The sequence below is a fragment of the Macaca thibetana genome, chromosome 6 (genome assembly GCF_024542745.1).
Source record: "Macaca thibetana thibetana isolate TM-01 chromosome 6, ASM2454274v1, whole genome shotgun sequence".
In the NCBI taxonomy this organism is placed as follows: Eukaryota; Metazoa; Chordata; class Mammalia; order Primates; family Cercopithecidae; genus Macaca; species Macaca thibetana.
Window position 1 is genome coordinate 24,153,671 of NC_065583.1, and position 25,297 is coordinate 24,178,967.

Here is a 25,297-nt window from a genome sequence, read left to right on the forward strand (position 1 = left end):
TGCTGCAATGCTATCTGTGCTGAGAGACCAATTTAGAAACAGGAGACCTCTAGAATGAGAAACTCCTGGATTAACACCTTGGAAAGGTCTAAGTTACAGTGTCTCACTGAATCTCACTCTAGAAAGCGGTGGTGACAGATTCTCTTCTGGTGAGTGGCAGTTTTAAGGAAGCCCTGAGAATGTCCACAAGCTGTGCTGAAAGGGAAATGGTGGATTTCTTCCCTGTGTCAGGGCTGGGACACACCTCTGGCTGAACAAATATCCCAGGGTGTTTTACTTGGCTGTTCTTGTTTCTTGCTTAGATACTCTTGCAGGATAGAGGGGAGGAAGGACGTGAAGGTTCAGAATTGAAGTAACATGTACAGTGGGTACCCAAGATAAATTAGAGAGGACCCAGATTCTATGTAACAATGGCAGTGTACAGGACATGCCTATGATTTTCAACTTTAATTTGCAGTTGTAGCAGGTTTTCTCTTTACACTGTGAAGCTTTCCTTCATCGCAGCTCAGAGAGATCTATTTTTTTGAGGCAGGAATGGTAAATAGAAGGTATTCACACTGAAATGTCCTCTTTCTGGTACCCATGGCAGATATTTCTAATGGAACACAGCTTTCTTTCCTATGCTTGGTTAGAAATGTCTGATTGCGGCCGGGCATGGTGGCTCATGCCTGTAATCCTAGCACTTTGGGAGGCCGAGGCAGATGGATCACTTGAGGTCGGGAGTTTGAGACCAGCCTGACCAACATGGTGAAACCCCATCACTACTAAAAATACAAAAATTAGCCGGGCTTGGTGGTGAGCACCTGTAATCCCAGCTACTCAGGAGGCTGAGGCAGGAGAATCACTTGAACCTGGGAGGCAGAGCTTGTGAGCCAAGATTGCACCGCTGCACACCAGCCTGGGCGACAAAGCAAGACTCAGTCTCAAAAAAGAAAAAAAAAGAAATGTCTGATTGAATTGATGCAGTCTCAGAATTCTCCTCACTGTAGAAGGCATTGCCAGTGGATCTGAGTGGTGTGCAAGATGAAGCCTATTTGCCAGTGTCTTATGGTCCTCCTCGTTAGCACTCATGCCATTCACATGGCCTCCTACTGTGGTTTTTCTGTGCACGTTTTCCAGGCAGGTTTTCTCAGACCATTTCAGTTGTATACTTCTTAAGCACAGGATCTGTCACTCAGGATCTGCCACAGTTATTTCTGGCCCTTTCTGTTTTAATTGAAGCTCCTCTAGGCTAGGACCAAGATCTCACACTTCTCTGGGTCCTACATAGTGCTAAGCGCAGTGCCTTGCCCATAGCAGGCATTCAGCAACAATTCGATCATTGTTGATTGACCACATGTAGGGAAGCCTCCTGAGATCTGTGCGATGGTGGCTTCATGTTGCGGTGATGACCGAGGTGAGGATTGGATCAGTCGTCCTAAGCCCCAGTGGGAGTTTGTCAGAGGCCTTGTAGTTTGAAGGGCAGGAGAATAAGATGTGCTTCAAGGGTTAGAGGAAGGCAGTTCAACTCCATGCATAATTATTACATGCCTACTGTGTGTGCTGCACTGAGCTAGTAGCTGTGGATACAAAGATAGATGTGACAGGTACTGCCCTCCATCAGCTCTTACTGTGGTGGGGAAGACAATTGCATAAAAATGACGGCTCAGAGAAGACAGAAGGAAATAAGAGCAAATTCAAAGACGAGTAATGGGGCGCAGGAAGCATCCTGCGAGAGGTTCTGGGATCTCACATGGCTCTGCTTGTCCCATTTAGTTTCAGAAGAATCGACGAGACCAGGACGCCACCAAACACAAGCTCATAGAGATCGCCAACTATGTTGATAAGGTGAGACCAGGTGTGTACTTTGTGGGAAAGGTGTCAGGTGCCAGCACTTCCAAGGGCACTGGAGCTGCCTTCTACTGGATTGGCTGCCCCAGCCATCTTCTGAAAGGGAATGAGCAATGCCATAGAGGCCCAGGGCGGTCATGACAGAGCCCTGAACTACGTACCCTTAGGCAAGTAACTCATTTTCTTTGAGTCACCTTTTTTTTTTTTTTTTTTTTTTTTGTGTTATTTTTATTTTTCCGGTGGAATCTTAAAAAATGAAATCTTATGCCAATGTCTAGTATAAAAGTTGAATGAAAACAGACTGCTCTAAGCGGGAGCAGGGGTGAGGACCCAGAACACTGTCCTTCTGACCCCTTCCTCTTACCCCTGCAGTGGATCCCAAGCAGCTTGGGCATGGAAGAGCCCAGTTTAAGAATCCTTTAAGGTTCTTTAAGGTTCCTCCAGATACAGAGCCCAGGGATTCTCTGACTTAGGAGGGAACTGAGGTGGGTCAGGGTGGGAAAGACACACAGCCTTGAGAAGTGGGCTGTTTGAGAAGTGGGCTGTTTGAGAAGTGGGCTGCTTGAGAAGTGGGCTGTTTGAGAAGCGGGCTGTTTGAGAAGCGGGCTGTTTGAGAAGCGGGCTGCTTGAGAAGTGGGTTGTCTGAGAAGTGAGTTGCTTGGGGCTAATCTGTAAAGTCTCCATGTGTAAAACTATCCTGAAATTATGTCTTCCCCCTTAGGAAGGATGTGCAAATGGTTAACTTTCCTAGGTCAGGACCTTTTACAAGATGCTCTTGGGAAATACCTACATTTTTGAATTTTACTAGAATAGGCTGGTCTGGGACTTGGAAATACATTGTGTATAAGAAAGAGGATATTTGTTATAGTACACAATGCAGAATAGGTAACCTAGAACGACAGTAGCCTCTTGGTAGGCTAGAAGTATATAGTTTTTAAAAGTAGGTTTTAATGTGTTTGGGATCACAGGTCTCTTTGAGGATCTGGTAACGTTTATTGCACAATTTTAGAACACTCATAACATTGATGAAGCTTAACCTTGGGCCTGCTAGGGATTCATGAATTCCAGGCCTAAAAGGAAAATCATTTTTTCCTAAACACTAGAGAATATAGGAGATTACTTAAAATATTTTTTAGGGACCAATAGGCAAATATGTTAGCGTTCTGAAGTCGTGTGATGGCAGTTTCCATGCCCTTGGTTTTTTTTTCTGCCCTAGATGGCTCTGGAAACACAGGTCAGTGGTCAGTGACAGGTGAAAGTCAAACACTGGTATTTCCTGGAAGGACAGACTCTAGGGACACAGTCCAGTCCTCTCTCTAGCTCCTGACTCACTCAAGAATAACATTTAAATAATCCTACAACCCAAACACTCAACATCTGGGAAAACATGGGAAGCTTGTTTCCCTGGGGAGAATATGGGAGGCCGACTCTGCTTTCACCCATGTGACATCCATTGTTTGGGGACCTGGCAGGTGGGGACTTGGCTGGGTATCCCCTCAGTGGGGTAGGTGATGGAGCCAAGGGTGCTGGTGACAAGTGAAGGGAGAAGAGAGGCACCAGCAAGCCTCAGTCCTTACTGAAAGCCCTAAGCCTGGGTGGCCCATGCATCCTGTCTTGGCTCTCTCCTCGCGGCTGCTGTTAGTCACTCCTGGCTGGTGAGGGAAGCCACGCCCACTTCTCTGGAGCTTGCTGACCCAGCTACTTGAACTGAACTATTGTTGAACTAAAACTGGAATGAATTGCACTCCTGTGCTGAATCATGAACCCAATCCAAAATGTTTCTCTGTAACTGTGAAAAAAAGCCAAGTTTACTTCCTTGAAAAGCTCCCTAGGAAAGCAAATTCAAATTGGAATCTGAACCTTTTATTTTCTGTTAACGATTGAACTGGCACAAAATGGAAAAATCAAAATTTCCGTTGAAATAAACTGATATTTCACTGAATCTTGAGCCCATCTTGACCAGCGTTTCTTGGAGCAAGTGGCTTATCTGGATGTGTCGATACTGCAGCACTGAGGCAGTAAAGGATCACACATAGGCTCTGAGGTTGTTATTTAGGACTTCATCCTGCCTCCACTATCTTCTTGCCGAGACTTTGGGCAAGTTCCTTAACTTCTCTAAGCCTCAGTGCCTAGTACATAAAAAGAGATGGAAAAATGTTGGTGCTATGATTATTCTTTTTAGCTGGGGCAGTACCTACCAATTTTGGATTAAGATGGTATCTTCTGCTCATACGAACTCTCCATACATGGGGCTTTTTATTAAGTCACGGGCTCAGTATTTGTAGGGTGGACCCATCAAAAAACCTGTTGTACTCACACCTTCCAGTGGTTTAGTTTTAAAGAAAACCCTCCTCCTGCTTATATTTGTATGAGATGAAAGATGCCAGGCCATAAAGGTTAGATGCAGCTCTAGCCTCGAGGAGGTTGAGTCAGATCTTGCGTATAGAATTTCAGGATCTCGGGTTTGCACAAAACCCTGAAGATTACCAACAATCTTTGTAGTCTATTGCTTGCAACTTGCTTATTCCATCCTTGACAAAACCTGAGACTATCCAGGGATGGGGAAGAAAATTTGAAGAATAAGCGTATCTATGCACTTTTATGTCGTTGATACTCATTTACTTCCAAAATGAGTGGGAGACATTTTATAATAAAATATCCATGTATTAATATAATTTGGTATATCCATACAAAAGAATATTATTCAGCAATAAAGAGAAATCACAAATGATACAGTCTACCACATGGATACATCTCAAAAACATTATGGTAAGTGAGAGAAGCCAGACACACAAAACCACATATTGTAAAACAAATGTCCAGAAAAGGCAGAATAAAAACAAAGTAGATGCATGGTTGCCTGGGACTGAGGGTGAGAATGGGAAATGACTGTAAATAGACATGAGGGATTTTACTGATGTGATGAAAATATTCTAAAACTGGATGATGGTGATGGCTTTATTTTATTTTTATTTTTTTGAGATGGAGTTTCACTCTTGTTGCCCAGGCTGGAGTGCAGTGGCACAATCTCGGTTTACCGCAACCTCCACCTTCCGGGTTCAAGCGATTCTCTTGCTTCAGCCTCCTGAGTAGCTGGGATTACAGGCATGCGCCACCACACCCAGCTAATTTTGTATTTTAGTAGAGATGGGGTTTCTCCATGTTGGTCAGGTTGGTCTCAAACTCCTGACCTCAGGTGATCTGCCCACCTCAGCCTCCCAAATTGCTGGGATTACAGGTATAAGCCACCACGCTTGGCTGGTGATGGCTTTAAAACTTGGTAAATTTACCAAAAACGTATTGGGCTGTACACCTAAAATAGGTGGGTATTATGGTATGCAAATTATACCTCAATGAAACGGTTTTTTAAAAATCCATATACAAGAGAACTTTTTAGATACCCATAAGAAAGATAAGGCCCATGTAAGAAATTGGGAGAAAAAATGGTACCAGACAACCTGGCCAAGGGCACTGATTACAGAAGACAGCAAAGCTCAACTCTGAGCTATCTCATGACCAGCTTTGTTTGAAAGCCTTCTTCCTATTTTAAAATGAAATGTATGTTTCTGTCTCTTTTACCTGTTGACCTAAGCCCTACTTGAAAATCATGCAGAACAACGCTAACCCTTTTTCCACATGATAGACCTGTTCGTATCTGAAAGCAATTTTATCTCTTATCTCAGTCATCTCTAAGCAAAGTCACCGCAGTTCTGCCACCAGAATGTCCTGCTCTCTCTCAGGACCTCATTTTCCCTTTCTAAAAAATGTCAATAACACCAGTTGCCTCCTTCCCTTGGAGCCATGGGCAGAAGAGAAATCTGGTATCTGTGCTCTGTGTTCTTAGGTTGAGAAGGGGCTTTTTTTTTTTTTAATTTATTTTTATTTTTATTTTTTAGTTTTAGTTTTTTTCTTTCTAATCTCAAGCTCCAGCAGAATGAAAGGAAGGGGCTTTTAAATCCCAGGTGGTTTGAGACGTACCGTGTTTTTCTGTGTCTTTTCAGTTTTACCGATCCTTGAACATCCGGATTGCTCTTGTGGGCTTGGAAGTGTGGACTCACGGGAACATGTGTGAAGTTTCAGAGAATCCATACTCTACCCTCTGGTCCTTTCTCAGTTGGAGGCGCAAGCTGCTTGCCCAGAAGTACCATGACAACGCCCAATTAATCACGTAAATAGCCTTTTTCCATATGTTGTGTTGTCCTTGGCTGCAAAGCCTCTGCCCACCGTGCACAATGCTCAGAGTTTGCCCCATGGCGAGTGTTGGTTGTACAAGGCCATTCTGACTCCCTGGTCCAGAGAATCAGGCATTTCCTAAACATGCGCTCTGTACCCAGCATACCCCAGAAAATGTTTAAAAGCCTGAGTCACATTAGTCCTAAGACGTGTTTAACAGTCTAACGGGAAAATTAGACTTACCCATATTCCATTGAGCATCTGAAATAATTGGGTATATATTTGGGAAGGGACTGACTGTTGGTCAGGTCTTAGACTTTCTAAGAGGCTCATCTCACTCTTCCTGGCACTTTGTTCTAATACATGAGCTGATCTCCCAACACAGGCACAGGAGAGGGGCTCTTTGTGTTGTCCTTCACTTGGTTCCCAAGGGGCACAGGGCTGAGTGCCTGAGAGAGTTGAAGTGTGAGACAGTGCAGGAACTGAGGGTTTGGCTGGAGGGAGACATTGAGGGGAGGGATTGTGCTAGATTTTCATCAGCCCCAGAGAGATAGTGATGGGGGTCGCATGTGACTGTGCCCCAGGGTGATTATTTGGTATTTATTAGTGTTGACTTCTGAAGGTATTTTGAGGCAGTTACAACAAAAGGCATATAGATAATAAAACCATTTGTCTTCTTCTTCTTCTTCTTTTTTTTGAGGGAGAGTTTCCCTCTGTTGCCCAGGCTGGAGTGCAGTAGCACCATCTCGGCTCATTGCAACCTCTGCCTCCCGGGCTCAAGCAATTCTAGTGCCTCAGCCTCCCAAGTAGCTGGGATTGGAGGCATGCACCACCAAACCCGGCCGATTTTTTTATTTTTAATAGAGACAGAATTTCACCATGTTGGCCAAGCTGGTCTTGAACTCCTGGCCTCAAGTGATCCGCCCGCCTCGGCCTCCCAAAGTGCTGGGATTATAGGCGTGAGTCACACATGCCTGGCCTTAAAACCGTTTTTCTTCTGTTCCCTAAATATAGTTGAGCCAATAATCATTTAAACCTTGGCTTATACTTTTAAAGAAACTGGGAAAAATAACTGTCCCAAAACCTGGGCTGTGAACAGTTACTTCATGACAATACATTTGCCTAGGAAGAGTCTTTGGTTATTAGAACTTTTGGCCTGAACTTTGGAACATTTAGAAAATAACTAGTAGGACTTCATATCAATTTGCATAGATTTTGCATATTTCTTTGCAGATTGTTTCTCTGAAGATAAGTCTGCCTGTAATTCAGCAAACATTTATTATATACCCACTATGTGTGACATTCTGTGCTAGGTTCTACTGATCCCAAAATAGTTAAGATAGTCTTGCTGTCAAAGATATCATGGTCTAGATAAGAAGACAAACATGGAGATAAGTACCACATAATGAATTTCCACATAGATTCTTTAAATATATTACATGTTTGTGGCATGCACAGAAACACTGGTAGTTTTTTTTTTTTTTTCTTCTCCCCTACCCTGGATGTATGTAACTGAAAGAAGGATGTATTCAACTGGGGAAAATGCAGCTTGCTGCTGGCAGATGAGGATCCCATTGCAAAACAAAGGCAGAAACAGCTCATTCTTGCATCCAGCTGCACTTTGTGAGGTTCCTGATGGGACACAGCTGTTTCCTTGGCCCCTGAGTATGTGGGAATGAAGCATCATCAGCCCCACAGCTGCTGCCCCGATGCCCCCACCCCTACCCCGGGGACTCACACCACAGAGCCAGGGATAAGGCATTGGATCCCGGCAGCTGGTGGAAGTGGGCATGATTCACTTCAGCATCAGAATCTGTGCCACCCTTCCATCAACCTCTCCCTCTGACCTTTTCCTGTGCAGCAGGAATGCGATGCAGCTTTGCAAACCCTGCCCATTTCCTTCCAAAGAATCGGTTATGGGTATATTGTGGGGGATAAACGACCTTTCTCTCTCTCTTTGTGTTTCTCTGGAGTCATGAGGGAGTAGGTGAGAGGAAGTGAGAGGTGTGGTGAGCTGGAAGTTGTCCAGTTGGCCTGATTACAACAGCCTCTACCCTTGGGGATGACCTGGGAAAGTCAGCAGGGCCAAGGAACCCCGGGATGGCCACCTACTCCTGGGCACATTGGAACAGCCCTCTCAGTCCCCTCCCAGGTCACTCTCTCTCCTTGCCTCCTGCAGGGGCATGTCCTTCCATGGCACCACCATCGGCCTGGCCCCCCTCATGGCCATGTGCTCTGTGTACCAGTCTGGAGGAGTCAACATGGTGAGTCTCAGCCCATGTGTGTGTGCTGCAGAAGGCGCTGAACTGCCTTACAAGACCAGAGGTCATCTTTTGAAAAAAAAGTTGATATTTATTATTGTAGCAGAAAAAGCTTTGATATCAGGAAGGGCAGTTGTTTAAAATGAAGTCATTAAGTTCTAAGAGATGGAGGTACCCAAGGGTGAATTTTCATTTATTATAGTTCATTCCGTATCTCCAAGCTGAGGAACCCTGAAGAGATTACATGCATTCATCACTAGATCTCATATGTTCCAAACCAGGGACTGGAAAATAGTAAAAGAGTAGAGGTTAAAAATGTTTTTATTCCAGGTCGTGCGCTGTTATATATGTCATTAAGAAACAAGAACCTGTCTCAAAGTCATGGTTAGGAAATTACTGCCTTCTTTTGAAATTCACTCTGACTTCATGAGACTATTTGTTTTGACTCTGTATTTCTAACCTGTGAAGTGCATATCGAGGAAGACTTCTCTCCATCTATTTGTCTGTCCCTCTATCCATTCTGTATTTATTGACAAAGTAGCGTAATGGCCAAAACCACAGGCTCTAGGGTCTGAGCCTGTTGGGTTCAAAGAACACCTGTGTGATTTTGGGGGAGTTAATGAGTGTCCTCAGCTGTAAAGAAACATAGTTTTACAGTTGATAATCATAGGATAAGAATGGGAATTAAATGAAATAATGCAGGAAACACACATCCATGTTTAGTAAATCTTTCTGCTGCTTCTTTCCTGCTGGGTTTTTTTCCTCTTGATTTCCTTAGCTTTTGCATCTGACAATTACATACCAGACAGTACACCAAGTGCTGTGCCTGGAGTGTATCTGTCTTGTGTGGCTCTCTCAGGAAACACTAAGCCAAGTACATCCTATGTTTGAATCAAGGTGGTGTTTTCTATGTTGATTCCCTTATGTCTGGAGAGGGATATATGTTCAGAAGAAGAATGGGGAAAAATCTTCCTCTTATTTATTCAGAAAGCATTTATTGGTCTGGAAGTTCATCAGTAGGTCAGTTGTGGTCTGCAACCTTGGAGAACTCAGAAACACGGACTTCTAAACATTTGATTTCCTCCTAGTGACAGCAGATTCAGCCTTGCTGTCAGAGGCACATGTAGAGAGTCTGTATGCTCAGTGACAGTGGAATTGGTGGAGACCTTCAAGACTTGGCTAAGGATAAGGCAGGGATAGGGGGCAGAGGCGGATCTGTCCCCTGGACCTTGACCTCAACTCTGTCTTCTGAGCAGGACCACTCCGAGAATGCCATTGGCGTGGCTGCCACCATGGCCCACGAGATGGGCCACAACTTTGGCATGACTCATGATTCTGCAGATTGCTGCTCGGCCAGTGCGGCTGACGGTGGGTGCATCATGGCGGCTGCCACTGGGTGAGTCAAACAGGAAGAGGGAGGATGGGGAGGAGGGTGGGCACACCTGGACAGTGTGACACAGGGGTTCCTCCCAGCTGGTCCCACTGAGACTCCCTTAAACTTCTGATGGGGCCGGGCGCGGTGGCTCAAGCCTGTAATCCCAGCACTTTGGGAGGCCGAGACGGGCGGATCACGAGGTCAGGAGATCGAGACCATCCTGGCTAACACGGTGAAACCCCGTCTCTACTAAAAATACAAAAAACTAGCCGGGCGAGGTGGCGGGCGCCTGTAGTCCCAGCTACTCAGGAGGCTGAGGCAGGAGAATGGCGTAAACCTGGGAGGTGGAGCTTGCAGTGAGCTGAGATCCGGCCACTGCACTCCAACCTGGGCGACAGAGCGAGACTCCGTCTCAAAAAAAAAAAAAAACAAAAAAAAAACTTCTGATGGGACCAAAAAAATGTGGTTTTTACAACAAAGAAATTGAGAGAAGACCAAGGCAAATGTGTGGCAAGAACTTAACTTTCCAGCAGGAGGTTTGGTGCTGGTGTAACCCTAAATTTACTTAATTTCTGTTTTAAGGGGTTGAGTTATAAATTGGCTTGGCCACATGTGTCTTTTTAATTTCATGAATTTTTGATGAGGACACATTTTGATCATAGCCACAAACCTTAATTCTTCTATCCCAAGAGAGTTGAATCAGTGCTGTTTCAATTCCAGGCTTCACTGAAAGCTCGGATGTAACAGAACAAGTTGAAGAAGAGGGCCATCCATACACCCTACAGTGACTTCTCAGGGAATTTGCAGGCTGTGTTACCCGTGAGGAACAGGGCGAGGCAGCTGCATCTCCCTGTGGTCTTGAGGGATTTTTAAAACCAGAGCCTTTGAAGAAAATTAGGAAGTTTCTTCAAAGGTCTTGTCTTCTAGCATCTGGACTCAGGCAGCACAAATCTTTGGGTTCTTCCAGGCTCCTTGGAAGGCATCACGATAGGACCTTGTGTTCTTTCACCCCAAACCATTCGGGCCTGCTTATGATTCTTTCTTAGAGGATGGTGTTTCAATGCCTCCAAGAAACAATGCAGCTTCCTTAGACCTCTGGTGTTAATTTTTAAAAATTACTTCTCAGCTGTGACATAGAAAGGATGATGTTGATTGGGTGCAGTAGCTCACGCCTGTAATTGCAGCACTTTGTGAGGCTGAGGTGGGCAGTTCATCTGAGGTCAGGAGTTTGAGACCAGCCTCGCCAACATGGTGAAACCCTGTTTCTACTAAAAACACAAAAATTAGCTGGGCCTGGTGGTACACGCCTGTGGTCCCAGCTACTAGGGAGGCTGAGGCAGGAGAATCACCTGAACTCAGGAGGCGAAGGTTGCAGTGAGTCAAAATTGTGCCACTGCACTCCAGCCTCCAGCCTGGGCAGCAGAGCAAGACTCCATCTCAAAACAACAACAACAACAAAAGAATGAGGCAGGATACAACTTCAGAGTCGTGCCTGGATCCCTATAAGCTCATGGTTAAGCCCACCCGTTTCTCTCTCAATCTGAAAAACATATCTGAAGACAAATGATTGAGAGTTATATTGATTACTACTCCACTTCATTTTAAAATTATTCACAAATTTGGGTAGTTTAACAATAACGATTAGTAACAAATTCCTTGTAGCATACCTTCTCACTGAAGGAAAACCTCTAATTTCTTGGAGGGTTTAACCTTTAATTGGTTTAGAGAAGTGGGAGCAGGATAACTCTCCTTTTGTAGACCCAGATGGTTGTACTTTTTGTCCTTCTCACCAATAGTGGGACCCAGTACCTTCCATGCTCCTGTGATAAAGAGCATGCGTTTATGAGTTGGCTGGTTGAGTTTGGAGTGCTCTCGGCATCCTTGGAACAGCGATGAGATCACTGGCCCAGAAAGAAATAAAACTTATGATCTTGGCCTTTTTTTGGCCTGGTCCTCTGTTGCAAGAGAATATTCACCTGATATCAGCTTCAGGAAAGGTTTAGGTTGACTGGTATTTTCTCCAGCACTAAGGCTTGGGAGACCTATTGTAACACACTCACCTTTTACTTATTGCAGCCCCCTCATGCAATGGGCAGAAATTGATACTCCTGATTCTCAAATGCTTCCTCCATGCAGAGTGAGAAAAATAAAATGCTATGGGATGGTTACTATCTCATCACTAAGGATGAAAGAATTCTAAATTAATGTATTGGTAAATGTTCTAAGGGGCAAGAATGTATGTGTGTGAGACAATGGGGGTCTGAGCCCAGGTGGAGTCAGCCCCACGGGTAGCAGGAGTGACAGGAGGAGTGACACCTGCCTGACTGCTGGATGCTTAGATTCCCCACTAATTCCAACCTTGTCCTCTGCCAGGCACCCCTTTCCCAAAGTGTTCAATGGATGCAACAGGAGGGAGCTGGACAGATATCTGCAGTCAGGCGGTGGAATGTGTCTCTCCAACATGCCAGATACCAGGATGCTATATGGAGGCCGGAGGTGTGGGAATGGGTACCTGGAAGATGGGGAAGAGTGTGACTGTGGAGAAGAAGAGGTGAGGGGTCACAATGGTGCTAGGGGGAGGGGAAGAATTTGCATTGGTTTCAAAGCTCAAGGTCAAAAAAGAACACAATTGAAAATTTCTTAGTCACAGGCATTTCCTACACATAACTATCCAATACCCCATGACAAATCAGATACGGAGAAGAAGCTTCCAGATGGAGTGTTTCTGCTGCCTCTCCCAGTTTGTGGCCAGCCTCGCTAGTGTCCAAGATCAGTTCTTCTTGTAAATGTCTGGTCTAACCAGAAACCACAATCGCATGGCATGTTGACTCTCTCTTCTTCGGTGGAGCTGCACATGCCTGCTTGGCCCTCCAGCTGCACGGAATTTATTCTGGAGGCCACACAGCTGGATATTTGGGCTTGAACAGGGGCCTTATGAGGATGCTTAAAATAACAAGCTCGTGCTGTTTAGGCTGGAGGAGAAAGGATGGAAAGGGGATGTAGGAAGTGCTGTCGAGTCTCAAAAGGGCTGCTAGGAGGAAGAAAGGGCAGAACTGTTTATGTGTAAACTCTCTCCTTCCTTCTGATCTTCACAGTGAGTGTGGAGGGCACACGGCAGAGCCTGGTCATTTTTAACAAATGCATGTGGTTCTGCAGAAAGCAGAACTGGATTGTTTCGTCTCTATTTTTTGAAGGCTGAAAATATGTATGTTTATACATGCATAACAATTTGGGGTAGATAACAAGTAACAGTAAATTATGGGGGTGAGACTGGGGTTCTGTATAAATGGAAAAAAATGTTTGATTTTATGGCCTTCTCTCTCTCACTCTGTTGCCCAGGCTGGAGTGCAGTGACATGATCTCTGCTCACTGCAACCTCCACCTCCAGAGTTCAAGCGATTCTCCTGCCTCAGTCTCCTGAGTAGTTGGGAATACAGGTGTGCACCACCACACCTGGTTAATTTTTTTGTGTGTGCTTTTAGTAGAGACACGGTTTTGCTACATTGGCCAGACTGGTCTCAAACTCCTGACCTCAGATGATCCACCTGCCTCGGCCTCCCAAAGCACTGGGATTACAGGCGTGAGCCACCGCACTCTGCCTGTGACCTCTATGATGTGATTTTCTTTTTTTAATGCCAGCATGCCACTTTCAGAATAGGATAAGTACTAGTCAAGGATGCCACCCCCACCACCATGAGCCCAGAGAGATCAACCCAGACCCATCAGAAAGAAGGGAGTGGTAGGAACATGGAGGGCCCATTGGGGTTGAGGAATGGCCTGAGAGTGGGCGTGGCCAGTTGGCTTAGGTTCTGAGCAGCTGCTCATTCTACAGACACACTGAGTGTGGGCTACGGTGTCTGGTCCTGGGGTTAGGATGAATGGCAAAAATGACATCGTTCCTGTCCTTGGGGAGCTGATAGATTAGTGGGAGAAACACATATTGAAATAATTGCAAAAGAATATACGTGCAGTCCATGGCAAGTGCTAGGAAGACAAATGACACAGTGCTCTGAACATGTATAATGTGAGGGGGAACCTCCTTGCTTGTGTGGGAGGTGACCGTGGAGCCCATATCTGAAGGCTGCATTAGGAGTTAGTGAGGCACGCAGGAGGGAAGGCACATATCAGGTGGAAGGGGAGCGTGTGCCTTCATGGGAAGAAATATGATACATTAGGAAGGCAGGAATACAGGTCTTCCTGGAGCCCAACATGGTGGGAGATTAATGGGAGGAAAGTGTTCTATTCCTTCTCTTAGGGGAAACAGGTGGACAGGTGTCTGTGGTCAGGGGATGGGATGTGGCTCTCCAATATGCTAGAGCCCTGGACAGTTAGGGGTATAAGGTTGATAAACATGAGGCAGGCCTCAGGCAGACCTGACTTGAATTCGGCAGGCGTGTCCCTCGGCCAGCTACTGGACTTGCCTGAGCTGCAGCGTCCCCATCTGTGGAATGGGGACAAGGCTGCCTCATAAGGCTGTGGTGGAGAGATGTGTGGAGCCCCATACACTCTTCATCAGTGGCTGATGGATTGGCCTGTGAATACTGTAAGAGTGTGATGAGGACACTCGGGGTCACTGGAGCGCCTCATCATCTTTTAAAAATCTCAGGCCGGGGGGCAGGAAGCAAGAGAGGAGAGCAAGGAATGCTTGGGCCTTTCTGTTCCAGAAAGGTCCAGGCCAGGAAGGGCTTAGGAAGAGAAGCAGATGGAGAAAAAAGTCTAAGGAAACAGGCCCAGGAGTTGACATAAACTATTCAGAGAGGTTGTTCCAGCAGCCTCTTGCACCAGCAGCCCCTTTTCATGAGATAAGAAAGCCTAGGAGGGTTGGAGGCAGGAGGGCACCCATGAAAGACGGGGTGTCTGGATATTCTACTGGGGATTAGAAAAACAAATCTTAAAATTTCCATGTACTATGCTAAAAAGTCAATTTTAGAAGAATACATGGTTACAGGGAGAAATATGCATGTTATATTAAGTAAAAAGCACTGTGGATACTATGATTTTGAAGGTAAGTATAAATATATATGTATGTGTGTAGAAAATGCCTGGGAAAATATTCATACTCAAAATGTAGCTGTGTCCTAGCCGGGCATGGTGGCGTGTGCCTGTGGTCCCTGCTACTTGGGAGGCTGTGGCACGAGAATTGCTTGAACCCAGGAGGAGAAGGTTGCAGACTGTCTCAAAAAAAGATGTAGCTGTGTCCAAGTCATGTTACTAATGATTGTGCATATATATGGTTCTTGTGATAAGTACACATTAGCTTAGTGACAAAACTGTCACATGATTTTTGAGGTCAAAAGTTTCTAGGCCAGGTGCGATGGCTCATGCCTATAATCCCAGCACTTTGGGAGGCCGAGGCAGGCGGATCACTTGAGGTCAGGAGTTTGAAACCAGCCTGGCCAACATGACGAAACCCAATCTCTACTGAAAATACAAAAATTAGCCAGGCATGGTGGCGTGCGCCTGTGGTCCCAGTTACTTCGGAGACTGAGGCAGGAGAATCGCTTGAACCCAGGAAGCAGAGGTTGCAGTGAGCCAAGATATATTGCATCACTGCACTGCAGCCTGGGTGACAGAGTGAGACTCCATCTCAAAAAAAAAAACAAAAAAAAAAACAGAGAGAGAGTTGCTAGAGAGCTGGGGTTCCAGGGGTGTGTGGGCAAGAGTGGGGAAAATGTTGGGGGTGGTGAAGGCCCTCCCCAACTCACATCCACCCCACTGCCTCCCCAGGAATGTAACAACCCCTGCTGCAATGCCTCTAATTGCACCCTGAGGCCAGGGGCGGAGTGTGCTCATGGCTCCTGCTGCCACCAGTGTAAGGTAAGTGGCCCTTTCCTCCGTGCCTTGGGCCCTGGCCTGGCAGTGAGACAACAGGACTGCTCTGCTGGGGTGGCTGGCTGGGATTTGCCTCCATCCTGGGGGAGTGATGGCAACAGAGTTTCAGAAACATGGAGCAGGAAAGGCACCTTGAATAAAATTTACTGTTCCTATACTGGGCCTCATGAATTCAGACCATCCCAGAGGAGGGTGGCGCCTCTTTGGAAATGGTAGTTTTTTTTCTTTTTCAAAGAAGCGTCCGGAGAGAGTGGACTTGATTTTACTGAGCTCATAAACAATAATAATTATCATAATTGGTATTGACATTGATGAACCTCTCAGTAGATGCCAGGCACTGTGCTGAGAATTTTATGTGCCTTATCTCATTCTCTCCTCACAAAAACCCCATAAAATAGATGCGATTATCCTCATTTTAAGATGTGGAAACTAGGGCTTATAGGGGATAAGAGGTTTATCTGGAATCAGGCAGTCAGGAAGGGACTGAATCCAGCTTTCCCTGACTCTGGTGCCCACATTCCTAATACTGATGTGGGAGATAAATCGTCTATTACTGCTAGTGTTACTGTAGAACCACAATCTCTCTTGCACAATTCTGAAGTTAAGAGAGTTCTAAAAGCTGGAAAAAAAATGTAAACACATTTGGTGGCAAAACTTGACCTGAATTGACACGAGACGAATTGTAGTCTTTTTTTAAAAAAGTCACTCCTAAAGTGAATATTTATATTGCATTATAGAAATATTAATATGTTTGATCAGAAGGTGTTATCCCCGGCCTTGCTGGGGGGTTGTGTAATATACATATGTAGTTATATATGCAGACATATGTAATTATTCATATCCATATATATACACACACACGTGTAATTATATATGTACACACACGTACATATGTACCTATGCATTACAATATCTGCTTTCTAAATCTGAAAAGGCTGAACCGCATCTGGCCCCAACATTTTAGGCAGGAACTGTGGGCCTCGGCTTCTGTCCAGCACTTGCTGAGTACTCGTTAGGGGCCAGATACCATTCACGTACTTCGTTCTAACTCATGTTGAATCACCCATGAGTGGGTTATTATCCTGAGTTGTGGGTGAGTGAGCACACACAGGTCACACACAGCAGGTGCCCAAGGCCCCCCTGCTGGTTAAGGAACGGGGATTTGTGCCCAGGCAGGCTGGCTCTGGGGCGGGTCCTCTTTGTCTCCACCTGCCTCTGGGTGGCAGAGGTGTGTCCTGCAGCCTCCTCCTGCATACACCACCCTGCCCACACTTGCAACGGGGCATCCACTCTCAGCATGCTGCTCAGCTGGCTCAGTCTCAGCCTGAGAGTGGCCAGTGGAGAAGCCTGTCTGCCTTCTCTCCTGGGAGGACCCTGTGGGTGGGAGGAGTGGCCCAGGAGCAGGGGAGGGGGTCTGTTCTCAGTCACAGGTTTCCTTGCCTGGCTCTCGGAATTTGCATGGCCTCTGGTTTGGCTGTGCATCCCCCAGGGAGGCTGTGCTGGGTCAAGTTCTTCCAGTTTTGGCCCAAGACCTAAGCATAGGCATGGAGTGGACCCCTTCATTCCACACAAGAATTTCAGTTTGAGCCTCAGAAAGGATTCCCTGGTGTCCGAGACTGACTTCAAACCCTGGCTGTGTGACTTGGGGCAACCTATTACCTCTCTGAGCCTAGGTTCTTTATTTGTAAAATGGGAAGAGTATTAGTAACATCGACTACCCAGGGAGGCTGTAAGACTCTTCGCCCGTTGCCCCAGGTGTGCTGTTGATCAACTTTTCATCTGCAAAGTGGGGCAAATAGCAGTATCTATCCCATGGAAACTGTGAGGATCCCACGAGATACATGTATGTCACACAGTCAGCCCAGTGCCTGGTTCCACAGTGGGGACGGATTATTGCTGAGGTGCTTTGTAAACTCCGGTGTTATGTGAATGCTAGGGTGTGTGTGTGTGTGTGTGTGTGTGTGTGTGTGTGTGTGTGTGTGTTAGTGGGCCTGGCTCCTCTGCCACTTACTATGAGTCTTTGGATGCATCATGTAACCTCTTTAAGCCTACGGATTTTATCTTCTGCAGAAGGGATAATTATATTACACAGGACTGTCATGAAAACTAAATGAAGTCATATTTGTACTGGATACTTACGTGGGAGCTGCAGAAAAGTAGCTGCTATTACTAAAGCGTGTAGGAAACTGTAAATTATTGTATAGGTATTGTTTCTTGCTTCCTTCTTAAGGCTTCCATGAAGAGAAAGTGAGTTAGCATTTGTGAAAACACCTTGAAATTCTGTCAGTATTCACATGAGAAGGCTGAAGATGGTTTGGGCTAATGAGGTCATGTAAAAAGTGCTGTAAAATCATGGTAATGGAAAATTCTGTTCTATGAGAGTGATCCTTTTGAGCCCTTGGGCAATAGGGTTGAGGATGGGGAGGAGATTGACGGTGTTTTCCTCTCGTTCCTTGGCTCAGCTGCTGGCTCCTGGGACCCTGTGCCGCGAGCAGGCCCGGCAGTGTGACCTCCCGGAGTTCTGTACGGGCAAGTCTCCCCACTGCCCCACCAACTTCTACCAGATGGATGGTACCCCCTGTGAGGGCGGCCAGGCCTACTGCTACAACGGCATGTGCCTCACCTACCAGGAGCAGTGCCAGCAGCTGTGGGGACCCGGTAAGGCTCTCCTGGGGAGAATGGCTCTCCCCAGCCCGCCACTTCCCAGCCAGCTCCCCTGGCCCTCAGGGTAGTTTGGAATCTTGGCTTCAAATGGCGCCTCTAGATACTGCCTCTTTCATCCCCTTGACTCAGGGTAGATGTTCAAGGAGAACCAGAGGACAGTGTTCCTTCCTGGTACCTTGATGCTTTTATTTCTCAGAGTGGACAAACGAATAAGAGTAATCCAAAAGAAAAATGAGCAGAGGATGGAGACAGAGAAGCAAATGCAAACGGCCCTTAAAGCTATGAAAAGACGTTTAACCTCAGTCATACTGAGGGAAAGCAAAGTATAATTATGATGAGGTGAGATTTTTCATATATCAGATTGCAAAGACTGAAGTTAAGATAATGATGTAATAACAATAATAATGATGGAGCGTTGTGGAGGGTGTGAAGAAACAGGTAGATACAACCACTATGTAAAGCAATTCGGAGATATACTTAGAAATGCAGCTAACACTTGCACATGTATGTGAGGATATATTTACTATGATGTTTACTGCACCATTGTTAGCCATAGCAACAACAACCTATATGTCTTTCAGTAGGGACCAATTAAATTAATTATGGTACATTCATATAATGCAATGCTTTATGGCTAAATAAGGAGGCAGGCCCATATTTACTGAATAAAATCATCTTCCACAAAAAACAAAGTGGAAATTGCAAGGTGTAGAACAGTGAACAAAATCTGCTTTCAAGCCAGATTTGGTGGCTGGCACCTGTAATCCCAGCTACTCAGGAGGCTGAGGTGGGAGGATGGTTTGAGCCCAGGAGTTTGAGGCTGCAGTGAGCCACTCCACTCTAGGACTCCAGCCCAAGTGACAGAGTGACGTACCATCTCAAAAAAAAAAAAAAAAAAAAAAAAAAAAAAAGGCCGGGGACAGTGGCTCTTGCCTATAATCCCAGTACTTTGGGAGGCCGAGGCAGGTGGATCACCTGAGGTCAGGAGTTCAAGACCAGCCTGGCCAACATGGTGAAACCCTGTAACTGCTAAAAATACAAAAATTAGCCAGGTGTGGTGGTGGACGCCTGTAATCCCAGCTACTCGAGAGGCTAAGATAGGAGAATCACTTGAGCCTGGGAGGCAGAGGTTGCAGTGAGCTAAGATTGTGCCACTGCACTCCAGCCTGGGCGACAGAGTGAGACTCTGTCTCAAAAAAAAAAAAAAAAAAAAAAAAAGAAAATGCTTCCATTCTTTATTAGATAGATTATCTCTAGAAGATACACACAGAATTATACCTAGGAGATACAGAAATTAGAGATGTAAGTCTCTTTAGAAAATATACTGTTAATAAGTGCTATTCCTCCAGGATGTAGAGAAGTAGGAACTAGATGACTACAAGAAAAATTTTCCAAGCCATATGTATATCTTTACAATATTATGCATGTTTGACCTATTTTTTAAAATCTTGAAATGGAACATGGCTTCTTCATTAGAGAGCAGGCTTAGCATGCAATCCTCCCCACACACAAATATAAATCCTCAGTAAGGTAGGAAGAATTCATATAAAACAGGCCAGGTGTGGTGGCTCACGCCTGTAATCCCAGCACTTTGGGAGGCCGAGGCAGGGGAATCACGAGGTCAGGAGTTCAAGACCAGCCTGGCCAAGATGGCGAAACCCCATTTCTACAAAAAAAATAAATAAATAAATACAAAAATTAGCCAGTCGTGGTGGCAGGTGCTTGTAATCCCAGCTACTCGGGAGGCTGAGGCAGAGAATTGCTTGAACCCAAGAGGCAGAGGATGCAATGAGCCGTGATTGTGCCACTGCACTCCAACTTAGGTGACAGAGTGAGAATTCATCTGAAAAAAAAAAAGAATTTATATAAAACATTATTCTCTGAGTAGATCTTGATGAGAATATGGGGATGGAATAACCTGGGGTGGGGGGAACAGGAAGAAGAGGCTGAATATTCTCTCCTAGAAAATATTCTTAACTTCACTACTTTACCAAAGATACCTTTGCTCTTGGGGACTTCTGACAGACGAATATACTGACAGATGTTGCTTGCCCACCCAGGAGCCCGACCTGCCCCTGACCTCTGCTTCGAGAAGGTGAATGTGGCAGGAGACACCTTTGGAAACTGTGGAAAGGACATGAATGGTGAACACAGGAAGTGCAACACAAGGTGATGACCAAAGGGCAGGCCCCATGAAATGAGGATGAACAAGCAGTTTCTACTCTGTCCTCACTGCTGCCCTGCTTAGCAGCGTGACTGGCCCCAGAGCTGCACCTTTACATCAATCAGTTGAAGTCAGTCATCTTTTCTCGGCCCCCTGTTTGACAGTGCACTATTCATCTCTAAGGAAGTCAGAGGAGGGTGTGGGTGGCAATGCTTCCTAGAAAGCTGATCAGGCTTCCTTTGGGGACCATCTTACAGTAGGGCAGGTAATCAGCCCTTTTGGGTCATTTCTGCAAAATTCTAATCGTGCCCTAATTTGAATAACTCCTCATTCATTAATTCACTAATTCATTCATTTATTCATCATTCATTCCAACCAACCATCCACTCATCTGTCTACCCATCCATCCATCCATCCATCCATCCATCCATCCATCCATCCATCCATCTATCCATCTAGTATCTATTGAAGATTTACCAACTATCTACTATCTATCGAAGATTTACCATGTGCAAGATACAGTGCTGAGTGCGTGGAACTTGTAATTAACAATACAGTATGATAATGGGAGTGTGGAGAGAGCCATCCAACCCATCTTAGTGTGTCAGAGTGGTTTCCCAAAGGAAGTTATACCTACACTGAGATCTGGAGCAGTTACCTAGGTGAACAGGGTGGAGAGTGGTACTGGTGCATAGGAGAGTGATCCAGGAAGAGAGATGAATGGAGAAAAACTGGCAGTTGAAAGAATTGAGAACAGTTTGATACAGTTAAAGTATAATGTTGGGATGCGAAGGAGAAGGTCTGCTGAGAAATTAGCCTGGATAGTTTAGCATGGACCAGGTCATGAAAAGCCTCAAATGCATGGCTAGGGGAGTTTGGACTTTAGCTTGAGAGCAGTGTGGAAATTCGACTCCTATGGGGCAGACTGGAGGCAGGGAAATCAGTCTTCTGCAGACCAGGTAAGGGGAGTGGGGCAGTGTGAATTAAGGTAGATCTATAGGAGGGAAGATGGATAGGGTTTGAAAATGGCTTGAGCCCAGGACTGAGGGAGAATGGGGAATTGGAGATGACCCCAGATTTCTGGCTGGAGCTCCTGGGTGGATGGCGGTATAAGGAGCAAAAAGGGAAAGATTGCTCAGCTCAGGTGGCTGTTCTTGGAGTTAAGGACTTTTCGAGGCCAGTTCTCTGGTCTGGATTTGCTCAGGGTCAAGGAGCCTGTTCTCTTCCCTTGGTGTCAGTCCACATGGAGTCTCTCCTGGTGAGTCTCCAAAGCACATGGCTGCCCTAAACCTTTGCCCCACCCCACACAAGCCCGCTGTCTTGGTCAGGAAAGGCTGAAGCTCTCTGGTGCTCCAGCTTTTCCTCTGCTCTGATTCCACCTCCTTCCCTCTCTGTCTCTTGTGCCCAGAGATGCGAAGTGTGGGAAGATCCAGTGTCAGAGCTCCGAGGCCCGGCCCCTGGAGTCCAACGCGGTGCCCATCGACACCACTATCATCATGAATGGGAGGCAGATCCAGTGCCGGGGCACCCACGTCTACCGAGGTCCTGAGGAGGAGGGTGATATGCTGGACCCAGGGCTGGTGATGACCGGAACCAAGTGTGGCTACAACCATGTGAGTCTCTTCCCCCAGCTCACCTAGGAGCTGGCTGCAGAGCAGAGTGATTGAGAAGTGAGCTTTGAGGGAAGGATGCCTGGGCTCAGATGCCACCTCCCCAACCTCTGAGCCTCGGTGGCTCCCTTCATGAAGCGTGTATAGCGACAGCAGGCGCCCACCCCAGAGAATTGTCAGAAGGATTAAAGAAAATCATCCTGGTAAAGCACTTAGGTCACCTAGCTAGTGCCACTTTCATTCTCATCGCTAATTATCATGGGAATTAAAAATGGACTAGGAGTTAGGGAAGCCTGAGCAAAATGATAGCAACTATCCCGTAGAGTCGATTCTGATAACGAAACTATGAAAAACATGAAGCATTTAGCATAGCACCTGGCACAGAATACTGTCACCATCATTATTTTTAAATATAATGTTAAAATTGATACATATTAATGACAAGTAATTAACATAATCAACATAATAGTCCTATAATATTATATTGTTAAATGTGATACTTTAACAATGTATTTGTTTTCTCCCTAATCACAAAAGTAATAGCAGAATTTAGCTGACTATTGTCCTGTCCTTAGCTTTTGCGGGCTGTTTTCCATTTTTCACTTTGATAGTTACCTGAAGTGGGCTGCCTTTTTGGGTCCTCATAATTTTTTTTTTTTTTTTTTGAGATGGAGTCTTGCTATGTTGCCCAGGCTGGAGTGCAGTGGTACAATCTCAGCTCACTGCAACCTCTGTCTCCTGGACTCAAGCAATTCTCCTGCCTCAGCCTCCCGAGTAGCTGGGATTACAGGCACAGGCCACCAGGCCCAGCTGATTTTTGTATTTTTAGTAGAGACAGAGTTTCACCATGTTGGCCAGTCTGGTCTCGAACTCCTGACCACAGGTGATCCACCCACCTTGGCCTCCCAAAGTGCTGGGATTACGGGCATGAGCCGCCAGGCCGGGCCATGGGTCCTCATATGTTCCAAGTGCAAAATCTTGCCTCTTAACTCCCAACCAGCGTACCTCCCACTGCACTGATCATTCTATTTTCTCCCTGTGCAGATTTGCTTCGAGGGGCAGTGCAGGAACACCTCCTTCTTTGAAACTGAAGGCTGTGGGAAGAAGTGCAATGGCCATGGGGTGCGTGCTGGGTTCTGGCTTCTTTGTGTCATGGGGACGTCATGAGGGCAGGCCCTGTGGGTGGTGATGCTCTCTGGGGTGCTGATGCCTCTACCCTTCCTTCACTCCAGGTCTGTAACAACAACCAGAATTGCCACTGCCTGCCGGGCTGGGCCCCGCCCTTCTGCAACACACCTGGCCACGGGGGCAGCATCGACAGTGGGCCCATGCCCCCTGAGAGTGAGTGCCAGCCCTGCTGGGGCCACTGCCCGCTTTTGTGAGAAGAGCAGGTGTCAGGGGCAGGTGGCATGTTGCAGAGCATCCACACTGAGTCAGCTTCATTGTCCTGATTTTGCAGAGAGGAAATCAGGATAAAGAGAGACCAAGAGAGAGGAGCGACTGCCCGTAGTGTGGTGTGGGGTCACGGTTCAGTCTCTCTTCTCCCATCCTTTCTACTGAGGAGGGGGAGTCTGCTTAGTAGAATGAGAGTAAGAGAGACTGTAGGTCATTGAATGTTCCCATTCTTTTTAGGGAACGTGGTGAATATTTCTTTTTGGGCACTTAAAAATCATCATGAACCTGGCACACATTATGGTAGTTTAGATTTCCTCTAATGGACACAAGTTAAAATGGGGAACCAGACTCTCAGAAAAGTTTTGTAGTATTTTAGTGGATCTCTCAAGGATTCTAGCCCTGTGGTTTCTAAAGATTTAAAAAAATAATAATAACAAAGAACTTAAAAAAAAAAAAGCACCAAAATCTTTCAAGGAAGAAATCCCAATATGTAAAACTGATAAAAGCAGTATTTTGTTAGTACAAATATATTCTGTATATTTACATTAACCACTTGAGAGAATATTGGGGTAGTTTTGATGAAACCAAATGTTAAGTTATGGATTATGGGTGAGAGTTCTAGTCTTAAATCTGTCTGAGTCTTTTTGCTTCTTTGTTCTTTTTTTTTTTTTTTTTTTTTTTTTTTTTGGGTAGGGCGCGGTAGCTCGTGCCTATAATCCCAGCACTTTGGGAGGCTGAGGCAGGTGGATCACAAGGTCAGGAGATCGAGACCATCCTGGCTAACACGTGAAACCCTGTCTCTACTAAAAATACAAAAAATTAGTCAGGTGTGGTGGCGGGCGCCTGTAGTCCCAGCTACTTGGGAGTCTTGCTCTGTCACCCTGGCTGGAGTACAGTGGTGTGATCACGACTCACTGCAACCTTCGCCTCCCGGGTTCAAGCGATTCTTCTGCTTCAGCCACCTGAGTAGCTGGGATTACAGGTGCCTGCCACCACATCTGGATAATTTTTGTATTTTTAGTAGAGACAGGATTTCACAATGTTGGCCAGGCTGGTCTCGAACACCTGACCTCAAGTGATCTGCCCACCTCAGCCTCTCAAAGCTCTCAAAGCATGAGCCAGCACGCCTGGCCAAGTCTTTTTGTATTTTGTGTTGGTTCCTTTGTGTTCAGGAAAATCATGATTCAGGCTAAACACTAGTGGCAAATTGTAACAGAGCTTGAACTGCTTGCCTGAAAAGGGACCTCTTCAATTAAGTAGAAGTGGCTATAGAAGCTTTGTACTGTAGAGTCTGTGCAAAACAAGTTGACTTGGCTCTTTGAGCTAACATTAGTGATTTCCCAGTGGTACATAATGTGTGTGGTTTTTTCTTGAGACGGAGTCTCACTCTGTTGCCAGCTGGAGTGCAGTGGCACAATCTCTGCTCACTGCAACCTCCGCCTCCCAGGTTAAAGCGATTCTCTTGCCTCAGCCTCCTGAGTAGCTGGGACTACAAGCGAGCGCCACCACGCCCAGCTAATTTTTGTATTTTTAGTAGAGATGAGGTTTCACCATGTTGGCCAGGATGGTCTTGACCTCTTGACTTTGTGATTCGCTCACCATGGCCTCCCAAAGTGCTGGGATTACAGGCGTGAGCCACTGTGCCTGGCCCATAATGTGTGCTTTTAATTATAATTTATAAGTTAAAGTAAGTAATACAAATTAAATGCAAATCAAATGCCTGAAGAAGAAGCAGGAATACTTATTTTGAAATCTGCTGTAGCCCTGACAGCTTCTAAATCTCCCACTTGGGTTCTGTTTCTGGAAGGTGTGGGTCCTGTGGTAGCTGGAGTGTTGGTGGCCATCTTCGTGCTGGCGGTCCTCATGCTGATGTACTACTGCTGCAGACAGAACAACAAACTAGGCCAACTCAAGCCCTCAGCTCTCCCTTCCAAGCTGAGGCAACAGTTCTGGTATGACAGGGTTCCATGGAGGACTCAGGGTCAATTTATGG

At 45.9% G+C, this 25,297-nt stretch overlaps 2 protein-coding genes across 3 annotated transcripts in view; both read left to right on the plus strand.

The window, feature by feature from the left end:
• The window catches only part of ADAM19 (ADAM metallopeptidase domain 19), a 98,905-nt gene that overhangs the window by 61,064 nt on the left and 12,544 nt on the right, over positions 1-25,297 (plus strand). For both annotated transcript variants that reach the window (XM_050793913.1, XM_050793912.1), the window contains exons 8-19: positions 1,756-1,827; positions 5,832-5,998; positions 8,183-8,267; positions 9,521-9,660; positions 12,013-12,190; positions 15,367-15,456; positions 17,934-18,129; positions 20,196-20,304; positions 21,708-21,912; positions 22,954-23,031; positions 23,142-23,250; positions 25,112-25,256. In XM_050793913.1, coding sequence (XP_050649870.1) covers positions 1,756-1,827; positions 5,832-5,998; positions 8,183-8,267; positions 9,521-9,660; positions 12,013-12,190; positions 15,367-15,456; positions 17,934-18,129; positions 20,196-20,304; positions 21,708-21,912; positions 22,954-23,031; positions 23,142-23,250; positions 25,112-25,256 — 1,574 coding nt within the window. The remainder of the gene's footprint in view (positions 1-1,755; positions 1,828-5,831; positions 5,999-8,182; positions 8,268-9,520; positions 9,661-12,012; positions 12,191-15,366; positions 15,457-17,933; positions 18,130-20,195; positions 20,305-21,707; positions 21,913-22,953; positions 23,032-23,141; positions 23,251-25,111; positions 25,257-25,297) is intronic.
• MED7 (mediator complex subunit 7) overlaps positions 1-25,297 on the plus strand; it is a 437,050-nt gene that overhangs the window by 59,793 nt on the left and 351,960 nt on the right. The gene's annotated exons all lie outside the window — the stretch shown is intronic.